Consider the following 25,617-nt stretch of genomic DNA (forward strand, 5'->3'; position numbering starts at 1 on the left):
AAATAAAAATAATAAATGATAACAAAAGGTAAAACTAGAAAAATCAAGATATATATATAAATCAAGATATTTAATCTTATAAGACGAGATATTTATTCAATTGTATTTGCTAATTTTTTTTATTTAAATAACTTTTTTTTCAATCAAACAATAATAAAAATAGACATACATATTAAATCGACTGAATAAATTAAAAGGAAAAATAAATATCATGCAAGACTATACATATTAGAAATATTATCTAAAAATAAATATTTTTTATTTTAAAAATAAATAAAATAAAGTTCAGCCATCAATTACAGGCTTTGGTACTAAGCTCACTACTCCTGGTAAAGTCTGAGACCAAAATTGATTTTTCCATTTAATTTTAGAAACTAAAAAGGCCAATATTTATAATTTATAAAGTATAAGAACTACAATAAGTATTTTGCCTAAAGTTTTTAAAGTTAGTCATTCTTTACGGGTTTTTTATTTTGATTTTTGTTTTTCAATCTCATCCTTTCCCAACAAATTAACTTATAATTTGTTTCAATAACAGCAAAAAAAAAAAAAAAAAAAAAAAGGAGAGAGATGGGAAAAATAGCATTGTGAACAGTGTTCAAAATTTAATGTGAGAGAGGATCCATAGTGTATATTTTACAAAATGAATCCCAAATGAGCTGTGATCCTATAGATTCCAAAGCAGCATAAATTAGGGTATCTGCCATCTGGCACCCCCCATACCCGTATTCCTTTTCAAATACCTAAAATACCTTTTTAATTTATTTTTGGCATCTGAGATGGGAAGATCTTAACTTAACTATAGAAACGGAGAACAATTAATTAAAAAAAAAACAAATAAACGATTTAATAGCTTAACAAAATTGACTAAACTTACATACAAATCTAATTATTGTCATCGTCGCTCAATAGGATTGGATGGAAGAGGCAAAGTTTGATAGTAATTTGCATGAAAAATGCATCACACGTCATGCCAACTTGCAGCCGCCAAGGAAAAGGTGAAAGGTTCCTGCTGCAAGCAATGGCAGTTGGCAGAATGGAGGTTCATCACGTGGAATCCAGTATCTCTTCTGGTGGGTCCATCTATCAATAAACGAGTGGAACTGACTGAACCACACACGACTCCCCTCTCCTCCCTCTCCTCTCCTCCCTCCCTGGATAGCCTCGAGCGAAACAAAACAGCAAGCTGCTGCCGCCTCCTGCTGGTTGTTTGGCTTTGCATATTCTCTCCTTTCAACATTTTTGCAAAGCTAATAATAATCGCAGTTGGTCGTGGCAATCTGTAATAACAAAAACACACATCAAATCATATTTTTCTTAGATCATGATAACTCCCCTGCTGTTCCTGCAACTCTGTGTCTTATCAATAGTGTTACCGACAACTAGTTCTGCTTTCATGCTCTCTGGTACAGTTTTTTAAAAACTATTCCTGTTATTATTAACTGTTGAAAACAACAACAATAATAATCACAATAAAATGATGGTATTTTTGAAGGTAGAGAGGATGATTTATTCGCTGAAATCTTGAGAGATGAGGCTGTGTCAAGACTCAATCAACTTGGAAAGGTACTTTAAGTTATTTTAACATTTGCTTCTACTAAACATGGGAGATGGTTGACTGATTGTTTACTTAACAAATAACCATTATTATAATATTTCAATTAAAATGATTGGTATTAACTGAAGGTTAGAGGTGGAGATGGAGATTTTCTGTCTTGGCAGCTATACATAGTCTTTTATTATTATTATTAGTATTCCTATTGTTAATGTCATATTCTTGGGATTTTTGTCATTTCAATATCCAACATGGTAAATAGAATTTCTTATTTCAAAATGTACAAGTAATCAAATTGATGTGGATTGCAATTTTGATTTCCCTCTGTTGTTTCATCTGAAGGATAGCAAATTAAGTGTTCCTGAGTGTCAATGTTATTGCCTGAACTGCAGGTGAGTGATGCTGATGGCTATCTTGAGAGGACATTCATGAGCCCAGCTTCTGTGAGGGCAGCGAATCTTATTCGCGCTTGGATGGAGGACGCTGGTTTGACGACGTTAGCTTCTCTTCCTTCTGTGCAACGCTCTAAAAATTATGTGTAAAACTCTTCATTGATTTAATTTGTTTATATTGGTTGATTCCAGATGGGTGGATTATATGGGCAATGTACATGGTCGAGTTGAGGGATTGAATGCAAGTGCTGAGGCTCTATTGATTGGTTCTCATTTGGTAATCCTTTTATTTTGTATCCCTTACACTAATTTTTAATTGTTCTCTCATTCCTTTGATTTTACTATATTTTGATTTCTTTTTCATTGGTACAACATATCGAGAAAGTGTATAATACTCTATATAAGAACTGATTGATGATTGTTCCTTTGACATTAAATAGGATACTGTTGTTGATGCTGGGATATTTGATGGGTCACTAGGTATAATCTCAGCAATATCAGCTTTAAAGGTTTTGAAAAGCAATGGAACTTTGACAAATCTTATACGGCCAGTCGAGGTGAGCGAAGTACCTGCTTCCACTATTATCCCTGTTAACATGTAACCAGAGGTCTTTCGAAGTGTTTATTACTGTTCTCGTGATCTCATCTGGACAAGCTAGAGACAGATTTGCATAAAATTGCCAATTCTAGGCTGCAGGGGATTTATAATGTTGAGCATTACGTTGATGCTGACCGATATAATTGCATGCTATAATAATTGGGGAATAGGAACCTTTCAAGAATAAAATGTCTTATACCCGCTTTACATTCTGGGAAATTGTTTCCACTTGAAGAAGATGACCACATTATGTCTTGGGATCTAATGGATTCCAACTCTCCAATAATGGCGTAGCTACTGCAGTCTCAGTTCTCTGAAATAGGCCGGTGGGTTGTTCGAACAAAGAAGGAAAAAAAGAAAAAAAATTCACAGAGCAGAACATGTTCTAGTTGGATGATTGGTGTGGTGGTGCATAGAAATGAGGCTTAATAACCTTAACATGCGTGTGTCGTTGAAGTTCAAATACCACTTTCCATCATATCTTGTTGAACTAAAACTTGAACAGGTGCCAGAGTTACTCCAGTCTCAAATCCTCTGATCTTTTAGCTACTTAGGCAGTCGCCAGGCCCTAAAATCCTTCCATAATGCTAACTGAGAATTTGAATATTGGGGCAGCCTATGCAGAAGTCCCACTTATTGATGTGATTTTGTTCTTGGCTTGCGCCTTCTGTGCAGGTCATTGCATTTAGTGATGAGGAGGGAGTGAGATTTCAATCTACTTTCCTAGGCAGTGCTGCTGTAGCCGGTATATTACCAGTTTCAGCATTGCAGATATCTGATAAGAGGTTTTCTTGATTAGTCTACTAGACCACATCTGCCTGAACATTGCCTGTTATAGTTATACTTACGTGTACTCCTTGTTCAGTGGTGTAAATGTCCAAGATGCTCTGAAGGAGAATTCCATTGCAATCACAGAAGAAAGTCTATTTCAGCTCAAGTATGATCCACAATCTGTTTGGGGTTACATTGAGGTATATTATCCAACATTGGTATCTTGGAATTCTATACTGACAAGTCAATTCAATTTTGGTCATGCAGCTCAGAATTCTAACTTCTCTGTTTTTAGTATTCTAAGTTTGCGTTTCTTAATGCTGCAGGTTCACATCGAACAAGGACCGGTACTAGAATGGGTTGGTTTTCCCCTCGGTGTGGTTAAAGGCATTGCTGGGCAAACACGGCTAAAGGTACACTCTGTTTTCACTTTTCAGAATAAATATAAAAAACTCTTGTCAATTTTGTTCACCTAGGTAAGAAAGAAAGACTGTTGAAGGCTTGAAGCTTGGAACTTTGTTGTATAGCAACAGTTCTTACTGGAATTTACAACTACTTCTGCGAAGGAATCGTTTTTTGAAAGGGCCAAGGCCCAGAACTCGGAGATGTTTGAAGAGTAGGCCACTGAAGGATAGAAAATAGAATTATTTCTGTTTTCCCTTTATTTAAGGGTTATCTTCTTTTTCATATATTCTCAAATTCAAGATCATTTGGTCGATAGCGAATAGAAGAAAAGAATTATGCTAATTCAAGTCAGTGATATTTATATGTTTATTTGGTAGTAGTTCTACCTCATTTCTTGTGATAACACATCGCGTATTTGGTCCTATAGTGTCTAAATGTCCATCTGCAATTCTTTTTGATTGATTAGTCCTCCTGGCACAAACTTTGCAGGTCACAGTGCGAGGTTCACAAGGACATGCTGGAACAGTCCCAATGTCCTTGCGTCAGGACCCCATGGCTGCTTCTGCTGAATTAATCATGTTGTTGGAAAGTTTATGCAAAAATCCTAAGGATTTTTTATCTTATGATGGTCATTGCAATGATTCCACAGTGGAATCTCTTTCTAATTCCCTTGTCTGTACTGTTGGTGAGATATCCACCTGGCCAAGTGCAAGCAATGTCATTCCAGGCCAGGTAAGATTTTAATTCCGGGAACTGTTGATTTTTACAGCAAGCGCACATGGGGTGCACTTCCAGCAATTCAGCACTTGTTAATTTCCAGCTCAAGAACATCCTGATTGCAGGTTACCTTTACTGTGGATTTACGTGCAATGGATAACATGGGACGTGAAGCTGTTCTTTATGAACTATCTAATAGAATGTATGAAATATGTGAGAGGCGTTCTGTTTCTTGCATCATTGAACGTAAGGTGAAGACTAATATCTTATCATGCATTTAGTCTGTTGCAAGAACAAATACTGTGGTTTTTCTTCTTCTTTTTCTGACGATTGGCTGGCAATTGTTTCAGCATGATGCAAATGCAGTGATCTGTGATTCAGAACTAACTTCAGAGCTGAAGTTTGCAGCCAATGCTGCTCTCAAGAGATTAACCGGCGAAATTCAAGATGAAGTTCCCGTGCTAATGAGTGGAGCAGGACACGACGCAATGGCTATGTCTCATCTAACAAAGGCCAGTTCCTTTTAGCTCCATTAACTTTTTGTCTCCCATCAGTTTTTCCTATTCACATCTACATATAATAATCATATTCATGGTATGCTTCATTTTGGACAGGTTGGAATGCTATTTGTCCGCTGTCGTGGAGGCGTAAGCCACTCTCCTGCAGAGCATGTGCTGGATGATGATGTTTGGGCTGCTGGTCTGTCAATCTTAGCATTTCTCGAGACGCACATGTAAATAAAACACAATTCGACGTTCTTGTACAGGGAAATAACTGTTTTAGCGCCATGCACTAATGATGATATTTGTCAATTGCATAATAATCTCTCCATGATGTCATGCACTAATGATGATATTTGTCAATTGCATAATAATCTCTCCATGATGCCATGCCTCTATAAGTTTATTATAAAAGGTTAGTAAGAAATCTAGAATTACGGTCCATAGTAAAAGTTACAACATGGAAAATATATGTTGATTTTCCTCTCTGGTAAAACAGTTTCAAATATAAGAGGAAAAGAAAAGCTTTTTAGGATTACCATTGGATGGTTAAATACATATTATCAAAACCCTTCTCCAGTACTGAAATGAAATTAATCAAATCCTGAGCTCAGATATGGGCAAGTGATACCAAGCCTTGTCGCTGGTTTGGTATTATAATAATAATAGTTTTTCAAATCGCTTTTCATTTAAAAATGTATCAAAAGTAGCTTGTAAATACCTTTGTCGGTATGAAGGCAACTATGCGCAAGAATTGATGTGCAACTGTTCCATTGCCACTCCTTGGTCAGTATGAAGGGGCTGTTGATCCGAAACGAATCCTCAAGATAGCCTATGAAAATACCGGTTGCATTATGTGAGCATGGGAGATAGTCGATTGATGTTGTTTAGAGGCCAAGAAGTCATACCCAGTGCAACGATGAGGCATGTCAGCTGGGAAGAAAAAACGATAGGAAAAATTCCTGGTACAATCAGGAGATACCATAGTAGTTGGGACTAGTGGAATCTTTGACAATGTTTATTCTTCTTAGATTGCAGAAATTCCCAGTCAAGAACAAGGCAAATCAACCGAGGATTTGGCTCACGTACTTGCAGAGTTGGCAAGAAGCCTTTCCCTTGACGACAAGTATTATTCTCCGTTTGCAAGAGCTGCTGCTTTGGCTGAAGAATCACACACGGAGGGAGGAAGAGATGATGATATTACAGTAGGTGCTGGAAAGATCAACTCAGTGTAGTGGTGATTATAGTGGGACTAGCTGGTTGTTCTAATTCGAAGTTTAATTTCTTTCTACCATGATTATCTGGCTGGTATGTTATAATTTTCAAATTTCTGTTTCACAATGTTTTTCACATTATTAACCTTTTATGCTTAGTTTTTTAACCTTTTTTCTTAGTTAGAATCATATCCTTTTAAGTTCAAATTCTTTATTTTAACAAGAAAGTTATCATTGCAGGATCATCAGAGTTCTAATAACAGAAAGGCACTAGAAATTCTATAGTAGCTTTGCAGCTTCTTCTTTCATGTCATCTGGTGCCTTTACTAATTATAATTGTTTGTTTCAGAGATTACATCGACCAAGTATTATGCAGATGAGAGCCGAAGACGAAACAGACGCTCGAATCCAGTTTTTAGAGTGCCAGTACCACGATACTGGGCCACTAGCCCGAGGAACTCAAGATTGCTTTAAACTAATATAAATTAGGTTAAACTGCTGAGAATTAGTCCTTGTAATTTTAATTTTAGTTTTCTGTTTTTAACATTTAACCTAACCAATCGATTTTAAACTTTCTGTGAAATTGACTTTATATTTTATAAATAAAATTTAATACATAATTTTAATTCTCCATCTAGAAAGTTTGATTTTGATTTTTTTTTAAAACAAAAGATATATTTTAAGGCTATTTTTGTCTTTTTAAATCACAAGAAAGGTTATTTACACCACTAGTTTTTTTTTTTTAATAAAATAATGATATTATATTTTAAATTTATTAGTTTTATTTTCAAAATTTAAAGTTAATTCTATAAAAAATAAAAATAATGAATTAGATGAAAGATTATTGATGTTAAAGGTGTTTAAGTCATTTTTATTAGTTTTTGATGCATAATATGAAAGAAACCTTGAAAAAAGTAACAAAAAGATGTCAAAAAATAAAATTAAGAGCACGACTTTAACTTTGGAAGAGGTTTATTAATCAGATTAGCCCAAATAAGTCAACTAAAAAGTGGCTCTCCAAGACCTGCAAGAGCCTTTTGGTTTTGCTTTGCTTTGCATCTTTCGGAGTTTTACTACGGTTCAAGGTCCGCAGCAATATTTATATTAATCTACAAAGCAAATTTACTCTTAATTAAAAGTGAATATACATTTTAAAACAACAAAAACAGTGAGACGGCATCTAAGTTAGTAGTGAAACTATTGCATCTCATGAAGCTGCACAATTAACCTCAGCCCTCGACCACTTGGATAAAAATGGCGTTGCAGATATCTAATATTTAGTAATTCATTTCAGCTTAACTTACTTCAGAATGGGTGGCTCATGGCTGTGCCAACTGTTGTAGCTGATGAACAACGTGAGACATTCTTGGGCGCATTGATGGCACATGCTGCGTGCAAGCATATACAAGGTCCACAACCTTCTGAATGACTCCAGCTTCTGGAACATCCGAGGAGGGTGGGGTTATGAGAGGATCCAAGAGCTCAGGGTAGCGGTGCGCCTGCACCAGAGGAGTGGCCCACTCAAATATACTCTGCCAACCCACCGAATCAACTGCTTGCATAGGCCTACGCCCACTGACTATTTCAAGAAGCAGCACCCCAAAGCTGTAGACATCACTCTTTGTAGTAAGTTCATTTCTGTAAACAAATTCTGGAGCAAGGTACCCATATGTGCCACCTGCCATCATTGTTCTCTCATGCATCACTTCCCATGGCATAAACTTGGAAAGACCAACCCCCATTAAATGGGCTCCGAACTCTTCATCCAGCAGAACACTACTAGCACGAATATCCCGATGCACAACATGAGGCTTAACCTTGTCATGCAAGAACCTATTCAAGATATGTCGACATGCACAGGTGAGCCAACCGGATGAGAAACAGATTATAGCAAATATACCACCGGAGAGACCAAAAATTCCTGAAAAGAGAACCAATCTATGGAATGCACAAAAATTATTGATACCCATTAACCTTCAGTGCACTTTATCAGCTATAGTAGCTTTTTTTTTGGGTAATAGATGCTGAGATATCTAAAATCACAATTGACAAACAACTAAGCATTTCAAAAAATGTGTTATGTTGTAATTGATTTAGATTGCATGTAATTTTTAAATGGCTGTAATGAGAAAGCAAGCATAAGCACCTTCACAATAGAACATAATCGTGTCATTAGCATTAAAGTTGACATAAATTTTATCCAAAAACATCTTTCTCCATTCTATCGGTTGACCGCATGTGCATTCAGGAATCAATTTGGATTCAATTAGCAATAATCATTAAGGAATGAAATCTCATTCCGCATGGTTTCCCCATACAGTTAAACTTGGTACATAATCAGTGCAAACATAATGAAAATAGTAAAGGACATTTTTAAAAAGTCTTTCTCCATTTTCTTGTTCAACCCACAGTGAGTGAAGTATTAACCAATATTCAACTGATAACAATCTATAACAGGTGAAAGTTAGTATGTAAATTACACAGCATTTCTGATGCAAGCACCAAGAGCTAGGATCAATAAAACAGCAGTATAGGCACTTTAAACATAGCAACACATTAGATAAAATGAAGGTTTCAAATGAACTTATCAGTTGAAGGTATTAAAACTAAAGCCAAAACAACTGTATGCTACTGCATGACGACAGGTCTGATGGCGTGTTATCTAACATGCTAATATTGCCCTTAATAAACTTGAAAAACAAGGCAAACAACCTATAAATGAAAAAACCACAAATCTCGTTACAAAAGAAACAAGCATATACCATTTAGCAAATCCAACAAAATCTAATAGCAAATCGAGCTTCCTTTCCAAATTGTAACTCGAATGAATAAATATGACTTCTTAAAATTCAAATTAAATAAGTGGAGGATAAAAATTTTCATCAAAGCTAAGATATTTGCAGATAAGAAATTAATCAAAGATTGCAAAAAAAACTGTTTAATGTAAGAAATAACCCAAAGGATCTAGTAATAAGTGATGATATTTTAAGAGCATAACAGTGATGGTGGTTATGATAACAATTCAACTCTACCAACATTAGACAACAAATAATAGTACTCGTGTATATGATAAAAATAGCAATAACAGTATGTAGTCCGCAAATACCCAAAAGAAAAAGGTTCAAGGATATATACGTACGCAATTCCTTGGGCAAGCGTTGTAGCGATTTTCATCCTCATAGCCCAGTCCAAGCTCCTGCCTCCTCTTGGCACATGGTGAAGCCATCTATCCAAGGGCCCATTAAGTATAAACTCATAAACAATGTAGCGGTCACCATGATCATAACAACATCCCTTAATAGCCACCAAGTTTGGATGGTGGAGCCTGGCAACCCTTCCAATTTCAGAGTAAAACTCCTTCTTCCTCTGGAAACTAGACCTTTTTAACCTCTTAACCGCCACCCTAGATCCATCAGGAAGAAAACCACTATATGTGCCACCAGTTTTTGCATCTCCAAGAAGACGATTTCCTTCACTAAAATTCTTGGTAATCGACCTCAGTTCCTCATTAGTGAATACTTTCCATGATGGAGGAACCAATGCAGAAGCTGCTGGATTGGATAACTTACGAGACTTTCTACGCTTCTTGCTTCGCCTGTATGCAAGGAGCCAAATCACAACTGCTAATGTTGTGCAAAGGATTAATCCACTCACAACTGCAAGGATAATCAGATATTCCCGGTGGCAGTGCATGTGGTAGCATTTCTTCTCTGGGAACCAAAAGAGGAAAAGAGAAAAGTAAAAGTTTTTATCAACACAAGCGATAAAATGGCATTAAGGAGTTGATAAAATTCTGAACTCCCAGAAAAATCAAATCTACAATATGGCAACATATGCATGTGTATCTTTTGTCAATAGATATATGAATTGAAATATATAACTGTAACAAATTGCAAAAGAATCTAGCCTTGATGCATTAGGCAAGGGCATACCAACATCAAGCATGCAAATAAAAGCATGAGAACTATTGCATCTCTCAGCCACAAGATCGGCAGTTCCATTCACCACTGTACATAAATCAGCTGCAATACTATTGCGGCATGACAAACTAGTGCAATTCAAAGGAAAAGGCTCAGGAACTATTGACTGGTTCATGTGTGAAGTGCTATCGGACCACTTCCAAATGAAACCTATAGTAGAATTCATCACTCTTCCACCAGCCCAACAGCCATTGGCAGTTTGGCCACACAACTTCTGAGCAAAGCTAAGTTCTTCAGATGATGTCAGTCCTGCCACGTGTCCACCATAACGCATACAACGGTTCTCTGATTCATTCCATGACTTGAATCTCCGTATAAGTTTGAAGCACTTACTCTTATTTGGACTTATAGCCCATCCAGAAGGGCACCATGCTGTCAAACAGAATACAGTCACCTTCAATATATTAGCAAGGCACATGTTCCGAAAAAAAGCTCTGAGAATTTTAATATTCTATTATTTATTATTACTTATCAGTAAAACTATCTTAAAAGGGGGGAGGAGGGGGATTTCATTTTATGATAAAAAGTTCATTCATTTCAATTATTTCACAAGAAGACAAAAAAGAAAACAAGGGATCCATTGAATTTCAAATAGCAAGTTCACTAATAAGATATGAAGACTTACATCACAATCATTGCAGTTCATTATACGATATTACAAAAGCACAGATGAACAGCTAAGTATGTGCTGAATTCTATGAGAATTTATCAGGAATTTGAACGTGTAAAAACTAATGTAAAGGATCCATAAATTCTTTAAGCCCTTTTTCTAAGAAAGTCAGTTGATTCAGTCAAGCATTCTTGCAGTGCATTTTTCAAAATCAAATCTAATTATACTGGAAAGAAGAAATTTTGATCAACTCGGCGCTTCTGCATAGTACCCATTCCGATGCACAGGTGCACAACACACAGAGGTGGACAAACTTGTAATGTTCCAAGCATTATAAGGATCTAACAATTTCACTCTTTTATTGAAAGGGAATTGTTAATAATCAAAGTAAAGAAAACATTTTACTACTGGACCTCATATCATCCCAAATCTCTACACTGATTATGTTACAGCATGCTCCGATACCAAGATCAACTTAAACATTCATTTGCAAATATCTATCTAAGACATTTGTATATCAAGCCATTATTCTTTCTCTCTGCTAACCAAGTACTCTCCCATGAGTCACTTACAAGCTCTCAAAGTGATTTATTCATTCCAATGATCAACTACAACATCCCCCTTTGCATCATAACACATGCTATGAGACACATACAGTAAAGTGACTAACATTTTCTAAATATCTGAAAAATAGATATTTAATAAAGCAATAATGCTCACACCTCTGCTGGTTTGATTGTTGGAAGCCACCAATTGGACCTGAATCGTCTCATTTTTTGATGTCTAAGAAAATAAAAAAAGAAAATGAAGATAAGTCCACAATGCTTGCAGAAACACAAATCCACAAGAGTTGGATTCTATAAACTTACAGTTTGAGATGCCACAAGGCCAACAAAAGTAATCAAAATCACAGCAAACTGCAGGCAGATCAGTTTCATTTTCCTCCAAAACAAGCTTCAAGAAACCCTAAAATCAAACAGACACTGGTGGTTAGAACTGATCCCTTCAAAAAGAAACTTCAACCCAGACTAAAATCAGAAAATCACCCAATTGGGAGCATTAGTTTCATGTTAGATTTTTGCTTTTCCTTCATTTAACAAATGAAAGGGAAAAAAGAAAAGCCTTAACTTTCTGATCGCTAAGTAACCCAGAAATGAAAAGAAAAGGAAAAACTTGAGAGAAGATTTTACCAGTGAAATGGGTTAGAGCAGCTTATTCATGTAACTATTAATGAGCTTCAGCTTCTAATAAACGGTTTTTGTCTACTGTTTGTCTCGGTAGCCTAGAGACCCTACAAAGCCATCCATACTCCATAGTCAATTCAATTGTCAAGTCTTTTTGGTTGGAGGAGGTAGTTAGCAGTTTATGACAATCTTCCACGCCCTTTATTTCTTTTCTTTTCCTCTTTTTTTTTATTTTTTTGTCTGCCTGCCCTTTCTTTTCCCTCTGTTTTGTGGTTTTATTTTTACTCCATTATTTTGCAATTAGATTATAATTAGCATAAAAAAAACCTGGATTCGTGTTGTGCTGTGGACCAAAACTAAATTCATTGTAATATAGATTATGTTTTTGTTTCTTATAATGGTTTTCGCGAGCTTCATTTAATATTATTAAATTGATTAGGATTAAATTGATTTTTTATTTATTTTTTTAGTATAGTAAAAAAACTTAATTATCCTTAAAAAGCAAAAAAAAAAAAAAAACCTAATATCCAAGGGCTTCTTGGTCCTTTTACTTTTTTAAAAATAGTTAAATGACTGAATTACTTTTAAAAACAAAAAAATATCAAACTTGTTGTCAAAGGTTTTTTTACCTTTTTATTATGAATTTTTTTGTTAGTATCACATGGATTGATGGATGATTGGTAATTTATTAAATATAAATATTATTTTTTAAAAAAAGAGTTGACGTATTCAATGCACTCGTCAGTGAGTTGGTTGAGCCCGCAAGTTTAGGGCCACGCGTGCAGCGTCGCCTGGTGGTCAAATGCAAGATTCAAGGGTGGAATTAGAATCTCCTCGTTGCTACTCCATACTTGGGTGGCGCATGAGTTCAACGGACCTCTGATTTTGTGTCAACTGTCTTTTTTTTTTATTATTCCTCTTCTTTTCTCTCTCCTCCTCAATTTCAACGCTAAAAACTTTAATTTTTTAAAGCAACCATTCAATTTGCTTTTCCTTCAAATTTTGTTCTTTTTTATTATTATTTGTTTTATTTGAGATAATTTATAAAATTAGAATTGTTTTTCAATTTCATCCTCTTTTAATTTTTAATCTATCATATTTAGTCCCAGTTCTTTTTGTTGCTATTTTTTATCCGTTTTTTTCTTTAGTTTTCAATTGTATCCATCGTTGTTTTATTTCATTTAATTTTTACACTAGATTTGATCATTATTATTTTGATTGTTATTTGTTTTGTTTTTTAAGTTTAGATGATTGAGAATTTTACTTTGTGATTTTTTTTGTTTTCCTTATAAGGGGTAGCCCAGTCTAATGACTCGGGTCATGAGTTTCGAAAATTAACCTAGTTTGACTTTGATTTTTTTAAGTTTTTTTTTAAATTGATTTTTTTTCAATTTTATCCATATATATTATATTATCAGGCCTTTAGATTCACGACATAGCACAAAACACAAAATATTGGATTATAGTACTAGGTCATAGCAAAGAACACTTATCTCATTATGTTATGAAAATATATATTTTTTAATTTTCTTTTATTATAGTACTAGGTCAATGTAAAGATTATTTCTTTTAAAATATTCGGGGAAAATTTAATATTGATTAACATACAAAGTAGTTTGATAATATTTTTATTCTCAAGCTAATAAATAAAAAAGAGATTATAACTACTTTTTTTAAGTAGGTGTCCTTAATCATGTTAAATTATAGTATTGTAGTATGATTTCAGTTTTATTTTGATTAATCATAATGTTTTCCATAAATGTATGTGAAGATTATTGGATTTTGGAACCGTATGTGTGTTTTTCTATTTGAATCGAATTTGGAAATAGATATATTTTTAATTCAATTTCTAATATCAATATCATATTAAATTTATAAGTATGATTTTTGTTTTATTTTGAGTAATCATATTTTGTCATATATGTATGTGGAAATTATTTAATTTAGAGTATGATTTTAGTTTTATTTCAATTCATCATAATTTGTTTATATATATATGCAAGTGAAAATGTTTGAATTATAAAATTCAATAATTAAAATAAAAACTATCATTGCTGTTATTATTAATTAAACACGATAAAATTATATAAGAAAATAATCAACATGAAGTGCATGGGAAAGTTATTAATATTACATGTTAATACTTTATTAATTTGAATACCAATGAAGTGCTTGAGAAACCAGTTAAAATTGGTACTTTGCAATATTAAATAATTTAAACACCATCACCACATGATTATATGAATAACGAAAGAGTGAAATTTTATAATTATTTTTAAAATATTAGGGAATTTAAAATAATGCGATGGGGAAATTCATGTATTGTTATGCTCTTACCTAATTAACACTGTGGTTAAAAAGAATAAAGCTAAGGTTATTAGCTGGCTAACTTTTCGTTCAAATGTTAATGTGAAATTGAAATTGTAGAAAAACTTCTACAGTGTAATTGGCAATTATTTCCAGTAATATTGCACAACATGAAGTTTAAGAATGGAAAGGAAGGACTTTCATCCTGTTTTTTTATTAAAATTAAATTATTATTTAAATATTTTTAAATCATTTTAATATGTTGATATAAAAAATAAATTTTTAAAATAAAAATATTATTTTAATATTTTTTAAAATAAAAAATATTTTAAAAAATAATTACTATCATAATATTATCTTGATTCTTGAAAACGCACCATGACTTTCGTTTATGATTGTTGGCACCTCATGAACTCAAACGTTGGACAATCAACACAATCCTATCTCAATGCTTATTTCAGTTATTTAATAATGTTTTTTTTATGAAATTTAAACTTATAAATACATAACTCATCACCTTTAAATGATTCAATGTCCATCTAGTAGTATTGCAGTTGCATTGGGTTTAAAAGTGTTTTTCAAAATAAATTTCAATTGAAAAAACATAAAATTAATGATTTTTTATAATTATATTATCAAATTATCAAAGCCATAAAAAAATTTCAAAACATATTAATTTATGTTTTATTTTAGCTAGAAACCACTTTTATAAAAACACATAAATTACCCTACCAAACAAACTCTTAATTTCACGACCAATTACACTAAGGATTTTATCATTAATCCAAATTAAAAATATAATCTAAAAAGGACATTGACAGTTCACGCTTCATCGATGCATTGAAGGGGACAAAGAAAAGGACTAGAGAAAATTTATTACGGCCACCTCCAAAGAAACGAGTATCTTTTTTATTTATTTATTTATTTATTAAGCTACCACTAATATGTCCAAGCCAGGTCCTATGGGTTGTGAATTTTAGCCCAACTTTTGAGAGCTCACCTGTCAACTCAGGCTCAATCGAGAGTCTAGAATTTATGCTCAACCAGGCTCAAAAACACTGGCGTGCCTGAACTTTGAGCTTGTTTGATAATGTGGTTGTGAGCGCTTTTTAAATAATTTTTCGTGTTAAAATACATGTCAATGATATTTTTTCATTTTTTAAAAATTATTTTTAACATCAGCATATCAAAATAATCCAAAACGTACAAACCATATTAAATTTTAGCAAAAAAAAAAAATTCAAATTTTTTGGGAACGCAGGTTAAACCGCGTTCCCAAACGCTTCCTTTGCAGCCAGGAATAACAATGGTTTTTGCAACATCCATGAACTCAAACCCTCAAAATTTAAAATTTTTTATCCGAACATGACTCAAACATGATCGAGTATAAATCAAATTCAACCTGATTAGGGTTTTGGTGTTCAACGAGTATCTACCATGTATTCATTAAGCATCTATACCTAACCCAACTTCCAGTCTTACATAAACATTTTATGTACAACATATATTACTCAAGTTTACAAGCAATATTCCACCTTTTCATTTCTAAAATACATGTTCATTCAGGAAAAGGAAAAATTATCCTTAACATCTCATAATTTGATTTAAATTACATTGGATTACCGGGTTTTGAAAAACTACAATTTACATTATAAGTCAACACAGATTTTTAAACTTGATGAAAAGATAAAACTACTATCTTATATAATATCAGAAACTCAAATAAAAGATAAATAAAAATTGCTCTCTTCAAGGTATAATTTCTCTCTCTAAATATCATTTTATCTCTCCTATCAAGAGGATTTGAACCCAAATCAAAATTAAAATTTAGTATTTTTAATATTTTTCTCTTCTTATGATGATTTGAACCCAAATGAAAAGCAATTAGTCATATTAAAAAAAAAACCCTTAAAAAACCCAAATTGAAGCTAAGTAATAACACAAATTTTTTAATCTTTCCTCTATCTCTTTTTATTTATTTGAGCTTTGTAAATTGTGTTTTGGATAGATTGTGTTATTTTGTTGTTTTTTAGTTTGAAATCGAGAAGTTTTATCATTTTTTTATTTTTTATCTATGATTTTTGTGCTGTTGAAGGTTAAATATGAAGGTTTTTGACGGTTTGATTTTGATAATTTGATGTGAGAACTTGATCTGGTTATGTTGAATCTAGATCTGTATGTTTACTTTTTTATATATTCAAAATACGATAATTATGGCCTCATTTGTTTGTTGGAAAGTAGTTTCCTTTTGGAAAGTGAATTCCGGGAAAGTGAATTATTTTCCGATATTTGGTAGTGTAATGGAAAATAAGTTGGAAAATACTTTCTAGTGTTTGGTTATGTCATGGAAAATGAACTGGAAAATAACTTATTAATGTTTTATTTTCTCAAGTTTATTAAAATAATGATGAATAAATCTTACAAATTAAAAAGTTGAATGAGGATGAAATTGAAAAAAAATATAATTTCATAAATTATCTCAAATAAAATAAATAATAATCAAAATAATAGAAATCAAATCTAAAAAATAAAATAAAAATGAAAGATGAAGAAATTAAAATAATAATAATTAACATTTCATAAATTATTTCAAATAAAATAAGTAACAATCAAAAGAATGAGGACCAAATTTGATAGATAAAAAATTTCAATAAGAAAATGATAAGGGAAAAGCAAATAACAATTATAAAAATGAAGACCAAAGTTAATATAAAAATTAAATTTTAAGAGATGAAATTGAAAAATAAATATTCAAAACAAAATATATATAGCAATCAAAAGTTTGAGGACCAAATTTGATATAATCAACAAATAATATGACATTTCTAAATTTTTCATAATTTCTGGAAAGTGTTTTCCGCCCAAATTTTCCAGGAAAACACTTTCCTGGAAACCAAGCCAAATTTTTCTTTGACTGGAAAGTGTTTTTCGTTGACCAACTTTCATAATGACAAACAAATATAGGAAAGTTTGGAAAGTGATTTTTCAGAAATCACTTTCCGAGAAACAAACATGTCCTAATTATCATAGACTTTTCCTGCCATTTTGTATTCACAACGCCAAAACACCCGGAGAGCACCTCGTTTTCCTCCTCCTCATTTATCTTCTTTTTCTTCTTCTTCCATGATTTCTTTTAGCATTCAAAAATGGCTTGTGCATATCAAATTCCAGCTATGATTCTAAGCCTTTGTGTTTTTATATCTCTAATCTTACTCGTATATTCACAAACATGTGCCCACACGAACTCTTTCACGAACAACAATTTATACGCCTATTGTTTAGACCTTCCTACTCTCACCTCCTACCTTTATCCCACCTATAATTACACAAATTTAACACTCTTTTGGTGAATTAGGTGTGGCAGGTAGAGTCAAGTGTGGACGCTCACAAGGATTTCTTAACATCGTATAATATGGGTGGTCCAAATTTGAATACTAAAGATAGGGGTGATTATTTTCTAAAGATAGGGGTGATTATTTTTTGTTCGGTTCAGTTTTTATAAAAAAAAGTAACCAAACCAAATTTTTTTTTTAAAAAAAAAACCGAAACCGGTCGGTTTCAGTTCGGTTTTTTAGGACAAAAACTTGTTCAAACCAATTTGGCTCGGTTTTTCCGGTTTGGCTCAGTTTGGCTCGGTTTTTTTCGGTTTGGGTTCGGTTCGGTTTTTTCAGTTTTAGGCTTATAAAACCGAAACTGAACCGAACCGGTTGATTTTTTCAAAATTTTAATCAGTTTTGTTTTACAATTTAATTTTTTTAGTTTTTTTTTTCTGATTTTTTTAGTTTTTTTCCTCATTTCTGACCAGAGGGATTTTGGATTTGAATGGAGGAAAGAGTGTTAGCATTGAAGGCGGTGTATATTCTAGGATGAAAAGGAAAAATATGAGCTTTTTGGTTTTTATTTTTCATCCACCTATTGCTGCAAAATCAAGCGGGCTTCCTTCCTTTTCATTTGGACTTGTATCTGGGTATTACCCAAATGATTCAAGCGGATTAAGCAATTCAAGGCCTTTGTTTGCGTTTGAAGAGTTAGTCAAGTCAATAAATGGGTTTTCATACCAAAACCTTTTGGGAAAAGGTAGATTTGGTTCTATATATAAAGGTTGTTTAAACCTAAAATTTAACCCTTTTTTCTAAAAGACTTTTCAAAAATCCAAAAAAGCAAAAAAAAAAAAAAAAAACAAAGTGTTGTCACCGTGTTTGTGTTATTTCCATAATTTTCAACCCTGATGTTATTTTTTTGAATTACGTTAAAATAAAAAAAAAAACAAAACAAAATAATGGTCCTGCCAGGGTTTCCTTGCCTTTACATCTTGGGTTCAAGTCTCAGCGTGCATGTTTGTCACCACCACGGTGCCTTACCTGTCTACTGGGCTTGCAGGGTGTTTAATAGGTCCGGAAATTAATCGTGGTGCGCGTAAACTGGCCCGTACACCTCAAGTTATCAATAATAATAATAATAATAATAATGTTCGACATGCTTGACTGAATTATTGATGGGCCCAGAAGTACCTCTGGTTTTGGCTGCTCTCGCTCCCGAACCACCTTCTATGCATCCCTTGGATTCCAATTAATCTTTTCGTGGAGACAAATTTATCTTCTTCTGGGTCCACCCGATCCAATAGTCCCGACTCTCAACAACAGCAACTCTGAATGGTTGATAATTGATACGGGCTCTCAGCCATTTATTTGTTTTTTTTCTTTTTCTTATAAAACAAATATAATACGAGGATTTTATAGCAGGCTGAGCTAATTAAAATTAGATGGCATCAATTTATCAATTCCTCCAATCCAAGCCTATCTACTCCTTCGACATGCTGCTTTCTTTATAAATCTGTTTAATCATTTAGAATAGGACTAATTTACAGGCCTTGCCCACTGCATATCCAATTATTTATTTAATTTAAATTTAAAATTAAATTATTTGGAGTGTTCAAAGATATCTCGGCCGGCCGGTAAAAAATTAAATTCTATTCATAGATTCACGTTAGTATAAGAGAGAGAACATTGAGGCTGTGTAATTTTAGCCATACCTTTCAGTATTTTCCATGATATAGTAGTATTTGAGCGTCAATCATTCATTATTTACATGAGTCACACACACTATTCATAGATTCACGTTAGTACGCAGTTTCCTTTCATTCCATCGTTAGACAATGATGAAGCATCAATCTTGTTCGTGGAAATTCTTTACCATCTCCTGTCTCCTTCTTCTTTTGCCGGTCTTCGTCTGCTCAAAGTGCACAGGGAAAGCACACGACAGTCATGATCAAAACACATCTGAAGCACTCAAATACAAACTCATTGCAATATCTTCAATTTTATTTGCCAGTGCACTAGGAATCTGTCTCCCATTTTTTGTCAAAAACTTGTCATACTTGCACCCAGACAGAGAAGCATTTTTCCTCATCAAGGCATTTGCTGCTGGTGTGATCTTGGGAACCGGGTTCATTCACATACTTCCTGATGCTTTTGAGAGCTTAACTAGCCCTTGTCTTGGTCAAAATCCATGGGAGAAATTTCCCTTTGCAGGTTTTGTGGCCATGTTATCTGCCATAGGGACTTTGATGATGGAGTCTTTCGCCACAGGGTACCATAAGAGGCTCGAGTTGAGAAAACCTCAACCAGTCAGTGGCGATCACGAGGAGAACAGTGATCAAGATGATAATGGGGCTGCTGGGGTTCATATTCGTGGGCCTGCTTTCGCACTGAAGAGAACAAATTCATCAGATCTTAATCGGCACCGCATTGTTTCTCAGGTAAGGTTTATAGTACCGATAATAAATTAATGAGTATAATGCATTCTTATTAAGCACTACCCTTGCTATTTATTTATTTATTTATTTTACTTTCGTTTTCTTTATATTAATCAGAGGATAGATATCTTAACGAGTAATTATTATGCTTATTATACATTGACTGGTCCACTCCACATGCCACGTAATCCCACCCCCACAAGATTTATTACAAATATTTGTGGAATAAAAGGATTAAACTAATAAGATGAGCAAAATGCAACTTAAAATGCTTAGGAAATTAGAGAGAAATCAAGTTTCAAGCATCCCAGCACCAACTAAAAAAAACGTTTCGCTTCCCCTTGTTTATGGTGTTGTCAATAGAAAATGAATCTTCGGACCCACCTTTCATATCACGTATCCATCAAAGGAGAGAAGAAAGTAGGACCACAAATGGACCTGGCTGAAATGTCTGTCGTGGACAATTGTAGTCGGGCCAAACTTCGTCAAGTTTGTTTTTTTTTTAAAAAAAAAAAATAGTTAAACGGTTTAAAATTTATTTTAAAAAATATAATACTTTAAAAAATTAATTTTTTAAAAATATTTTTATATTTATAACAACGAGTTGATGAGCAGACATTATCAATAACATGACTTTCTAGTATATGAATCGTCTTATCCTTTTATACAACATCATCTAAATATAATATCTTTTCAAGTATTTTAATGTTTTACAACATAAATTAAATTAATAAAATAAATAATAATAAGTAGTGCATTATCTTTGATATCATGAAGATTAGCAATAGTTTTTTCACCATCTTATATCAAATCATCAATCTAGTTTTGAGTCAAATATAATTATTAATCTATAAATAAAATATAATTAATATCAAATATTAACTTAAAAACTTATAGTATTTTGAATCCGACTTGTACCGGGATTGGTGTGATAATATGATGAGTAGGATAATAGGATACATCCATCAATGCATAAATGTTATCATTGTCTTTAAGATTTGATAATATTGTAAGTGGGTGTGTTGAAGTGTATATATATATATATATATATATATATATATATTATTTATTGAAATTTATTTTAAACTTATAATCACCATGTCTCTATATGAAACGGATGCTTCATCTTCGTGATAACGTTTGTGGCCTCTACATGCAGAAGAAGTAGATCCACATGTACATGACACCCTATCCAATCGTACCTGCCAAAAACATTTATTATATAAAATCAGTATAATATAATAACAAATTTAAGTTTTAACATAATATCTCTTAATAAAATAATAATTAACATCTAATGTGCTAACAATTAATTATTAAATTGTTTATATTCACAAGTTTTATCCTTTGCTTGCGAGTCGTGTTGTCGGCGCATCCTAATTTCTTCCCCTCTTTCTTCCTCATCCTTCATCGAAAATCACAATTGAAAACACACACACACACACACACACACAGCAATTTCTTTGCCAAGCCCAGGTACCAAGGAAAACTCTTGAAGAAGACTTTCTTCTTCTTGCATTCCTGGGGGTACTGCTGCTAATTAACCAAGCTTCTTCTTTTTTTTTAATTTATTCTTTATTCATGAGCTGGGAAATTATTAATTATTTTTCTTGTTCTAAATTTATAAATATTATATGGGCATATATAGAGTGAAATTAGTAAGAAGTTGGTAATGTTTATAACATTGAAATTTAAAAGTAGAGTTGGTCTTAAATTGTAGCACAAGTATGTATATATTTAACTTGATCTTTGGTGATATAAGTCTTAACAGTTATATAATTGGCCAAAAGTTACACGGATTGAAGTATTTGGACATTGTTTCACAACATAGCCAAGCTCTTAAACTATTTATATCCTTAGTTAAGACAAAAAAAGTAGTTTTAGTTTACATGACATTTTAGCAATTTGTTTATTTTAGGTTTTTTAATTGTTACTTAATGAAAATATATGGACATGAATAATTATATTGTATTTTTAAGTTACTTAAATTATATATGAATTTTTACTTGAACCATGTATTTTAAGGTGTTTGAATTATATATATATATATATATATATAAATTCATTACAATTTTACGATCCGAGTTTACATTGCATTTATAACAACTTTGGATCTATTTGCACAACATGTAAGAACATGTAAATAAGACCGATGAAAACTTTGTCAATTACTACATGTGCATGTTCTTTTGACCAATTTGACTATTCATCAAATTTCTTTTTGGACACCCAGGTATTGTTTTTGATGTACTTAAAAAGTCTCATCATCAACATTAAATAGTCATGCAATGTGATCTCTAGATCTGTTCATTTTCGAGTCCAATTTAATTTGTACAAATGGAGGCTATAATACCCCATGCGTAATATAGTTAGTGACATACTCTTTTTATTTAACAAAATAAGCATTACTCTCGTAAAATGTTAATTAGGCTAAACTAGAAACAAACAATGCACATGCACCTTTCAACACATAATAAAAAAAAATTAAAAAGATTTGTTGTCATATTTCATAAAAAGAATGCCTAATTGTATAAATTAAAACCTAAAATATCTCAATTGAAATATAATGCCCAATTACGACAATTTATTCCAAAACTTAACGCAAAATCTAATTGCAATTATTTTGACATTCATAACACCGATTACGATCAAACATACCTAATTACATTAATTAAAAACCAAAATATCTCAATTCGAACATAATACCCAATTATGATAATTAATCCTAAAATTCACTACTAACCCTAATTACAAGTATCTAGACATTCATAACACCAATTGCTTAAAAACATGACTAATTGCATAAATTAAAACCTAAAATATCTCAATTGAAACATAATACCCAATTATAACAATTTATTCCAAAACTCAATGCAGACCCTCATTGCAATTATTTAACCCAATTACAATCAAGCACACCTAATTGCATCTATTAAAATATAAAATATTGCAATTCAAATATAATACCTAATTACAACAATTATCCTAGAATTCAACACAAACCCTAATTTCTCTTAATTTTTCTAATTTCGGCCTAATTGATTCCACAAATAACATGAATTACATAAAAACACTCCTAATTGCTTCATTTAAACCCTAAATTATATCATTTAAACAAAATTCCAACTTATCAAACACAACCCTAAAAAATAATAAATAATAAATAATAAATAATAAATTAAAACTAAAAATCTAACAATTTAACAATGATACCCATAAAATTAAGAGAAATGTAGTGTTTTTACCGTAAGTTGTCGATAGCTAGGTGGTGGTCATGATGGGGAGACTGAAAGAGGTGATTGGGACAATTGGTTTTATTGAAAAAACACTAGAATGATGTGTAGGGAAAAGGGGAAGAAGATTATAGTGTTTTGGTGGAGGATTTGTGGCTATTTTCTGCGATCTGGGTGGAAGAACAATTGGCTTTTTAGGTTTTTTTATAACAACTGCTGGAGGAAGAAGAAGAGAATGCTAGGTTTTATATTTATCGAACATGTGATTATCAAAAATAGTTGTGTTATGTAATTGTGATTTATTATCGCTTCTTTAAATAAAGATGCAATTGGTGATCATATGTTTGAATAAAAACATGATTGGTAATTGTGTCTTTGTTAAAACTGTGTTATTTCTTAAATATTTTTGAAACCCGTGTATTTTTTCTAAACTTTTGTATAACTTTGTTATTGTTAAAAACAAATTGGCATGCAAAGCTATTTTGTAAGGCCTCGTTTGTTTTTGTGGTGGCAAAATGCTTTTGCAAATCTTTTTTTTAAAAAAAATTTTACTTCAAATTAATTTATTTTTATATTTTCAGATTGTTTTGATGTGCTGATATAAAAAATAAATTAAAAAAAATATTATTTTAATATATTTTCAAATAAAAAATACTTTAAAAAGTAATTATTACGACAAACTTGCTGTAAAAGTACTATTATGTTAAGCATACATGTTCTATTTCAATCAAATGGCAGGAAATTGACTGTTTGTCTTTTCCTTTGACACCTAATCTTTGACATGACACATTCTACAGGTCTTGGAAATGGGAATTTTAGTTCATTCTGTGATCATTGGATTATCCTTGGGTGCTTCCAAAAGTTCAAAAACAATCAAACCTTTGGTGGCAGCTTTGAGTTTTCATCAATTTTTTGAGGGTGTGGGACTTGGTGGATGCATTTCTCAGGTAACAATAAAAAGTTAATATTTAGATATGTATCAATGGGTGTCCTATTCTTGCTCTTGTAGCACCCTTCTAATAAAAAGATACTACTTTGTAAGTATTTCTAGCTAGCATATTTTTCCATGCAAAAATAAAATAAAATTATGGGTCACAAAATAGAATTATTAAATATCTCACAGCCCAAGATCCAAGATTAAATTATGAAATAAATTGTGAATATGAACAAGTATATGAAGTTTTTGTTCATCTTTAATGTTGAATATTTTAAAATTTCTTTTATTTAATTGTGAAGGCAAAATTCAAGCTTCGAGCGAAGGTCATTATGATTCTATTTTTCTCCCTTACCACCCCGACTGGCATTGCTATTGGCATATGGATATCAAGAAGTTATAATGAAACCAGTCCAATGGCATTGATTGTTCAAGGCATTCTTAATTCAGCGTCTGCTGGGATCTTAATATATATGGCACTTGTTGACCTTCTTGCAGCTGACTTCATAAATTCTAGTATGCTATATAGTTTTTGGCTCCAACTTGGAGCATACCTTACCCTTCTTCTAGGGGCATTTAGTATGTCACTTTTGGCCATATGGGGAGGAAATTAATAGTATGTGAGAGATTTGTCAATTTATTGGAGCTCAATTAAAAGAAATTGAAACTGACTTCCATTTTCTTGGCTAATTTATATTTGTTATTCTTCTTATTTACTTTTGCCTCCTCTTGCTAAAATTATCACATCTACAAGCAATGAAGCAGAGTTAATTGAAAATATCCTTCTTTTTTCAAAAAAAAAAAAAAACCTCTTGATCCTTTTGTCAAGATAAGGTCCAACTATCTTTGTAAAGAATTAAAGAGAGCCCCCCGTTTATGTTTTTATTGTTTTTCTTGTATGCAAATATTAAGTTTTGTACTGTACCACTACAAAATGCAATATACAAAATATTATTTTAAATCAATTGCATTTGAGGATTAACAGATCATCTTAAAAGATTATGTAAAAAACTAAAGCATGTGGTGTTTTCATAGTATGTATTGTTTTACAATTCATGGATTTAATTAGTGTCTTTTTATTTAGTTACCAAACTTTTTTTCTCCTCGATTTGATTCTTAGATGGCAAAATTGGTAGTCAATTGCTTCTAATTTATTAAGGAATGATAAAATTCAAAGATAAGAGACCAAAGTAAAAAAGACAGGAAAAATAAGTGTTGCTTTCAAAATTGATGTGAAAAGTTATGTTTGGTCCTCATACTTTCCAATGAAAATATTTCCAGTCCTTTTAGATAAAAAAAACTCACTTTGATCTAAAACTTTATTTTTCTTATTTTTTTATCACTGAGTTCGGGAGTGGGGAGAGAGAGCTGGATTTCAATTGAAGAAAGAGAAAATCATTGGTTAACATTGATTTCGACCACTAAAATTGTTGATCTTGATGTCAACATATTCCATTTTTTG

The 25,617-nt window shown here is 32.2% G+C and overlaps 3 protein-coding genes across 5 annotated transcripts; 2 read left to right on the plus strand and 1 right to left on the minus strand.

Moving 5' to 3' along the window:
* Positions 1–1,034: 1,034 nt before the first annotated feature.
* LOC18094644 (allantoate deiminase) lies at positions 1,035–5,261 on the plus strand. Of its 2 annotated transcripts, none has more exons than XM_006368988.3 (12): positions 1,035–1,406; positions 1,496–1,566; positions 1,948–2,051; positions 2,140–2,224; positions 2,388–2,504; positions 3,221–3,330; positions 3,411–3,516; positions 3,643–3,729; positions 4,211–4,453; positions 4,564–4,689; positions 4,789–4,950; positions 5,053–5,261. In XM_006368988.3, the coding sequence occupies exons 1-12, from the start codon at positions 1,325–1,327 to the stop codon at positions 5,173–5,175; spliced, it is 1,416 nt and encodes a 471-aa protein (XP_006369050.2). In that variant the 5' UTR covers positions 1,035–1,324; the 3' UTR covers positions 5,176–5,261. The 2 variants fall into 2 exon arrangements, with proteins under 2 accessions (XP_006369050.2, XP_024452487.1); XM_024596719.2 differs by having other exon boundaries at positions 1,038–1,406; positions 1,500–1,566.
* Positions 5,262–7,106: 1,845 nt separating this feature from the next.
* Positions 7,107–12,101, minus strand: LOC18094646 (C-type lectin receptor-like tyrosine-protein kinase At1g52310). Of its 2 annotated transcripts, none has more exons than XM_006368991.3 (6): positions 11,933–12,101; positions 11,612–11,708; positions 11,465–11,525; positions 10,085–10,504; positions 9,292–9,862; positions 7,107–7,985 (listed from the first exon to the last, which is right to left on the minus strand). In XM_006368991.3, the coding sequence occupies exons 2-6, from the start codon at positions 11,678–11,680 to the stop codon at positions 7,472–7,474; spliced, it is 1,635 nt and encodes a 544-aa protein (XP_006369053.1). In that variant the 5' UTR covers positions 11,681–11,708; positions 11,933–12,101; the 3' UTR covers positions 7,107–7,471. The 2 variants fall into 2 exon arrangements, with proteins under 2 accessions (XP_006369053.1, XP_024449414.1); XM_024593646.2 differs by lacking the exon at positions 11,933–12,101 and adding an exon at positions 11,789–11,919.
* Positions 12,102–19,012: 6,911 nt separating this feature from the next.
* LOC18094647 (zinc transporter 1) lies at positions 19,013–24,867 on the plus strand. The gene is made up of 3 exons (XM_024610084.2): positions 19,013–19,991; positions 24,019–24,168; positions 24,458–24,867. The coding sequence occupies exons 1-3, from the start codon at positions 19,389–19,391 to the stop codon at positions 24,767–24,769; spliced, it is 1,065 nt and encodes a 354-aa protein (XP_024465852.1). The 5' UTR covers positions 19,013–19,388; the 3' UTR covers positions 24,770–24,867.
* The last annotated feature ends 750 nt before the right edge of the window (positions 24,868–25,617 follow it).

This window comes from Populus trichocarpa, chromosome 1 (genome assembly GCF_000002775.5).
Source record: "Populus trichocarpa isolate Nisqually-1 chromosome 1, P.trichocarpa_v4.1, whole genome shotgun sequence".
Lineage (NCBI taxonomy): Eukaryota > Viridiplantae > Streptophyta > Magnoliopsida > Malpighiales > Salicaceae > Populus > Populus trichocarpa.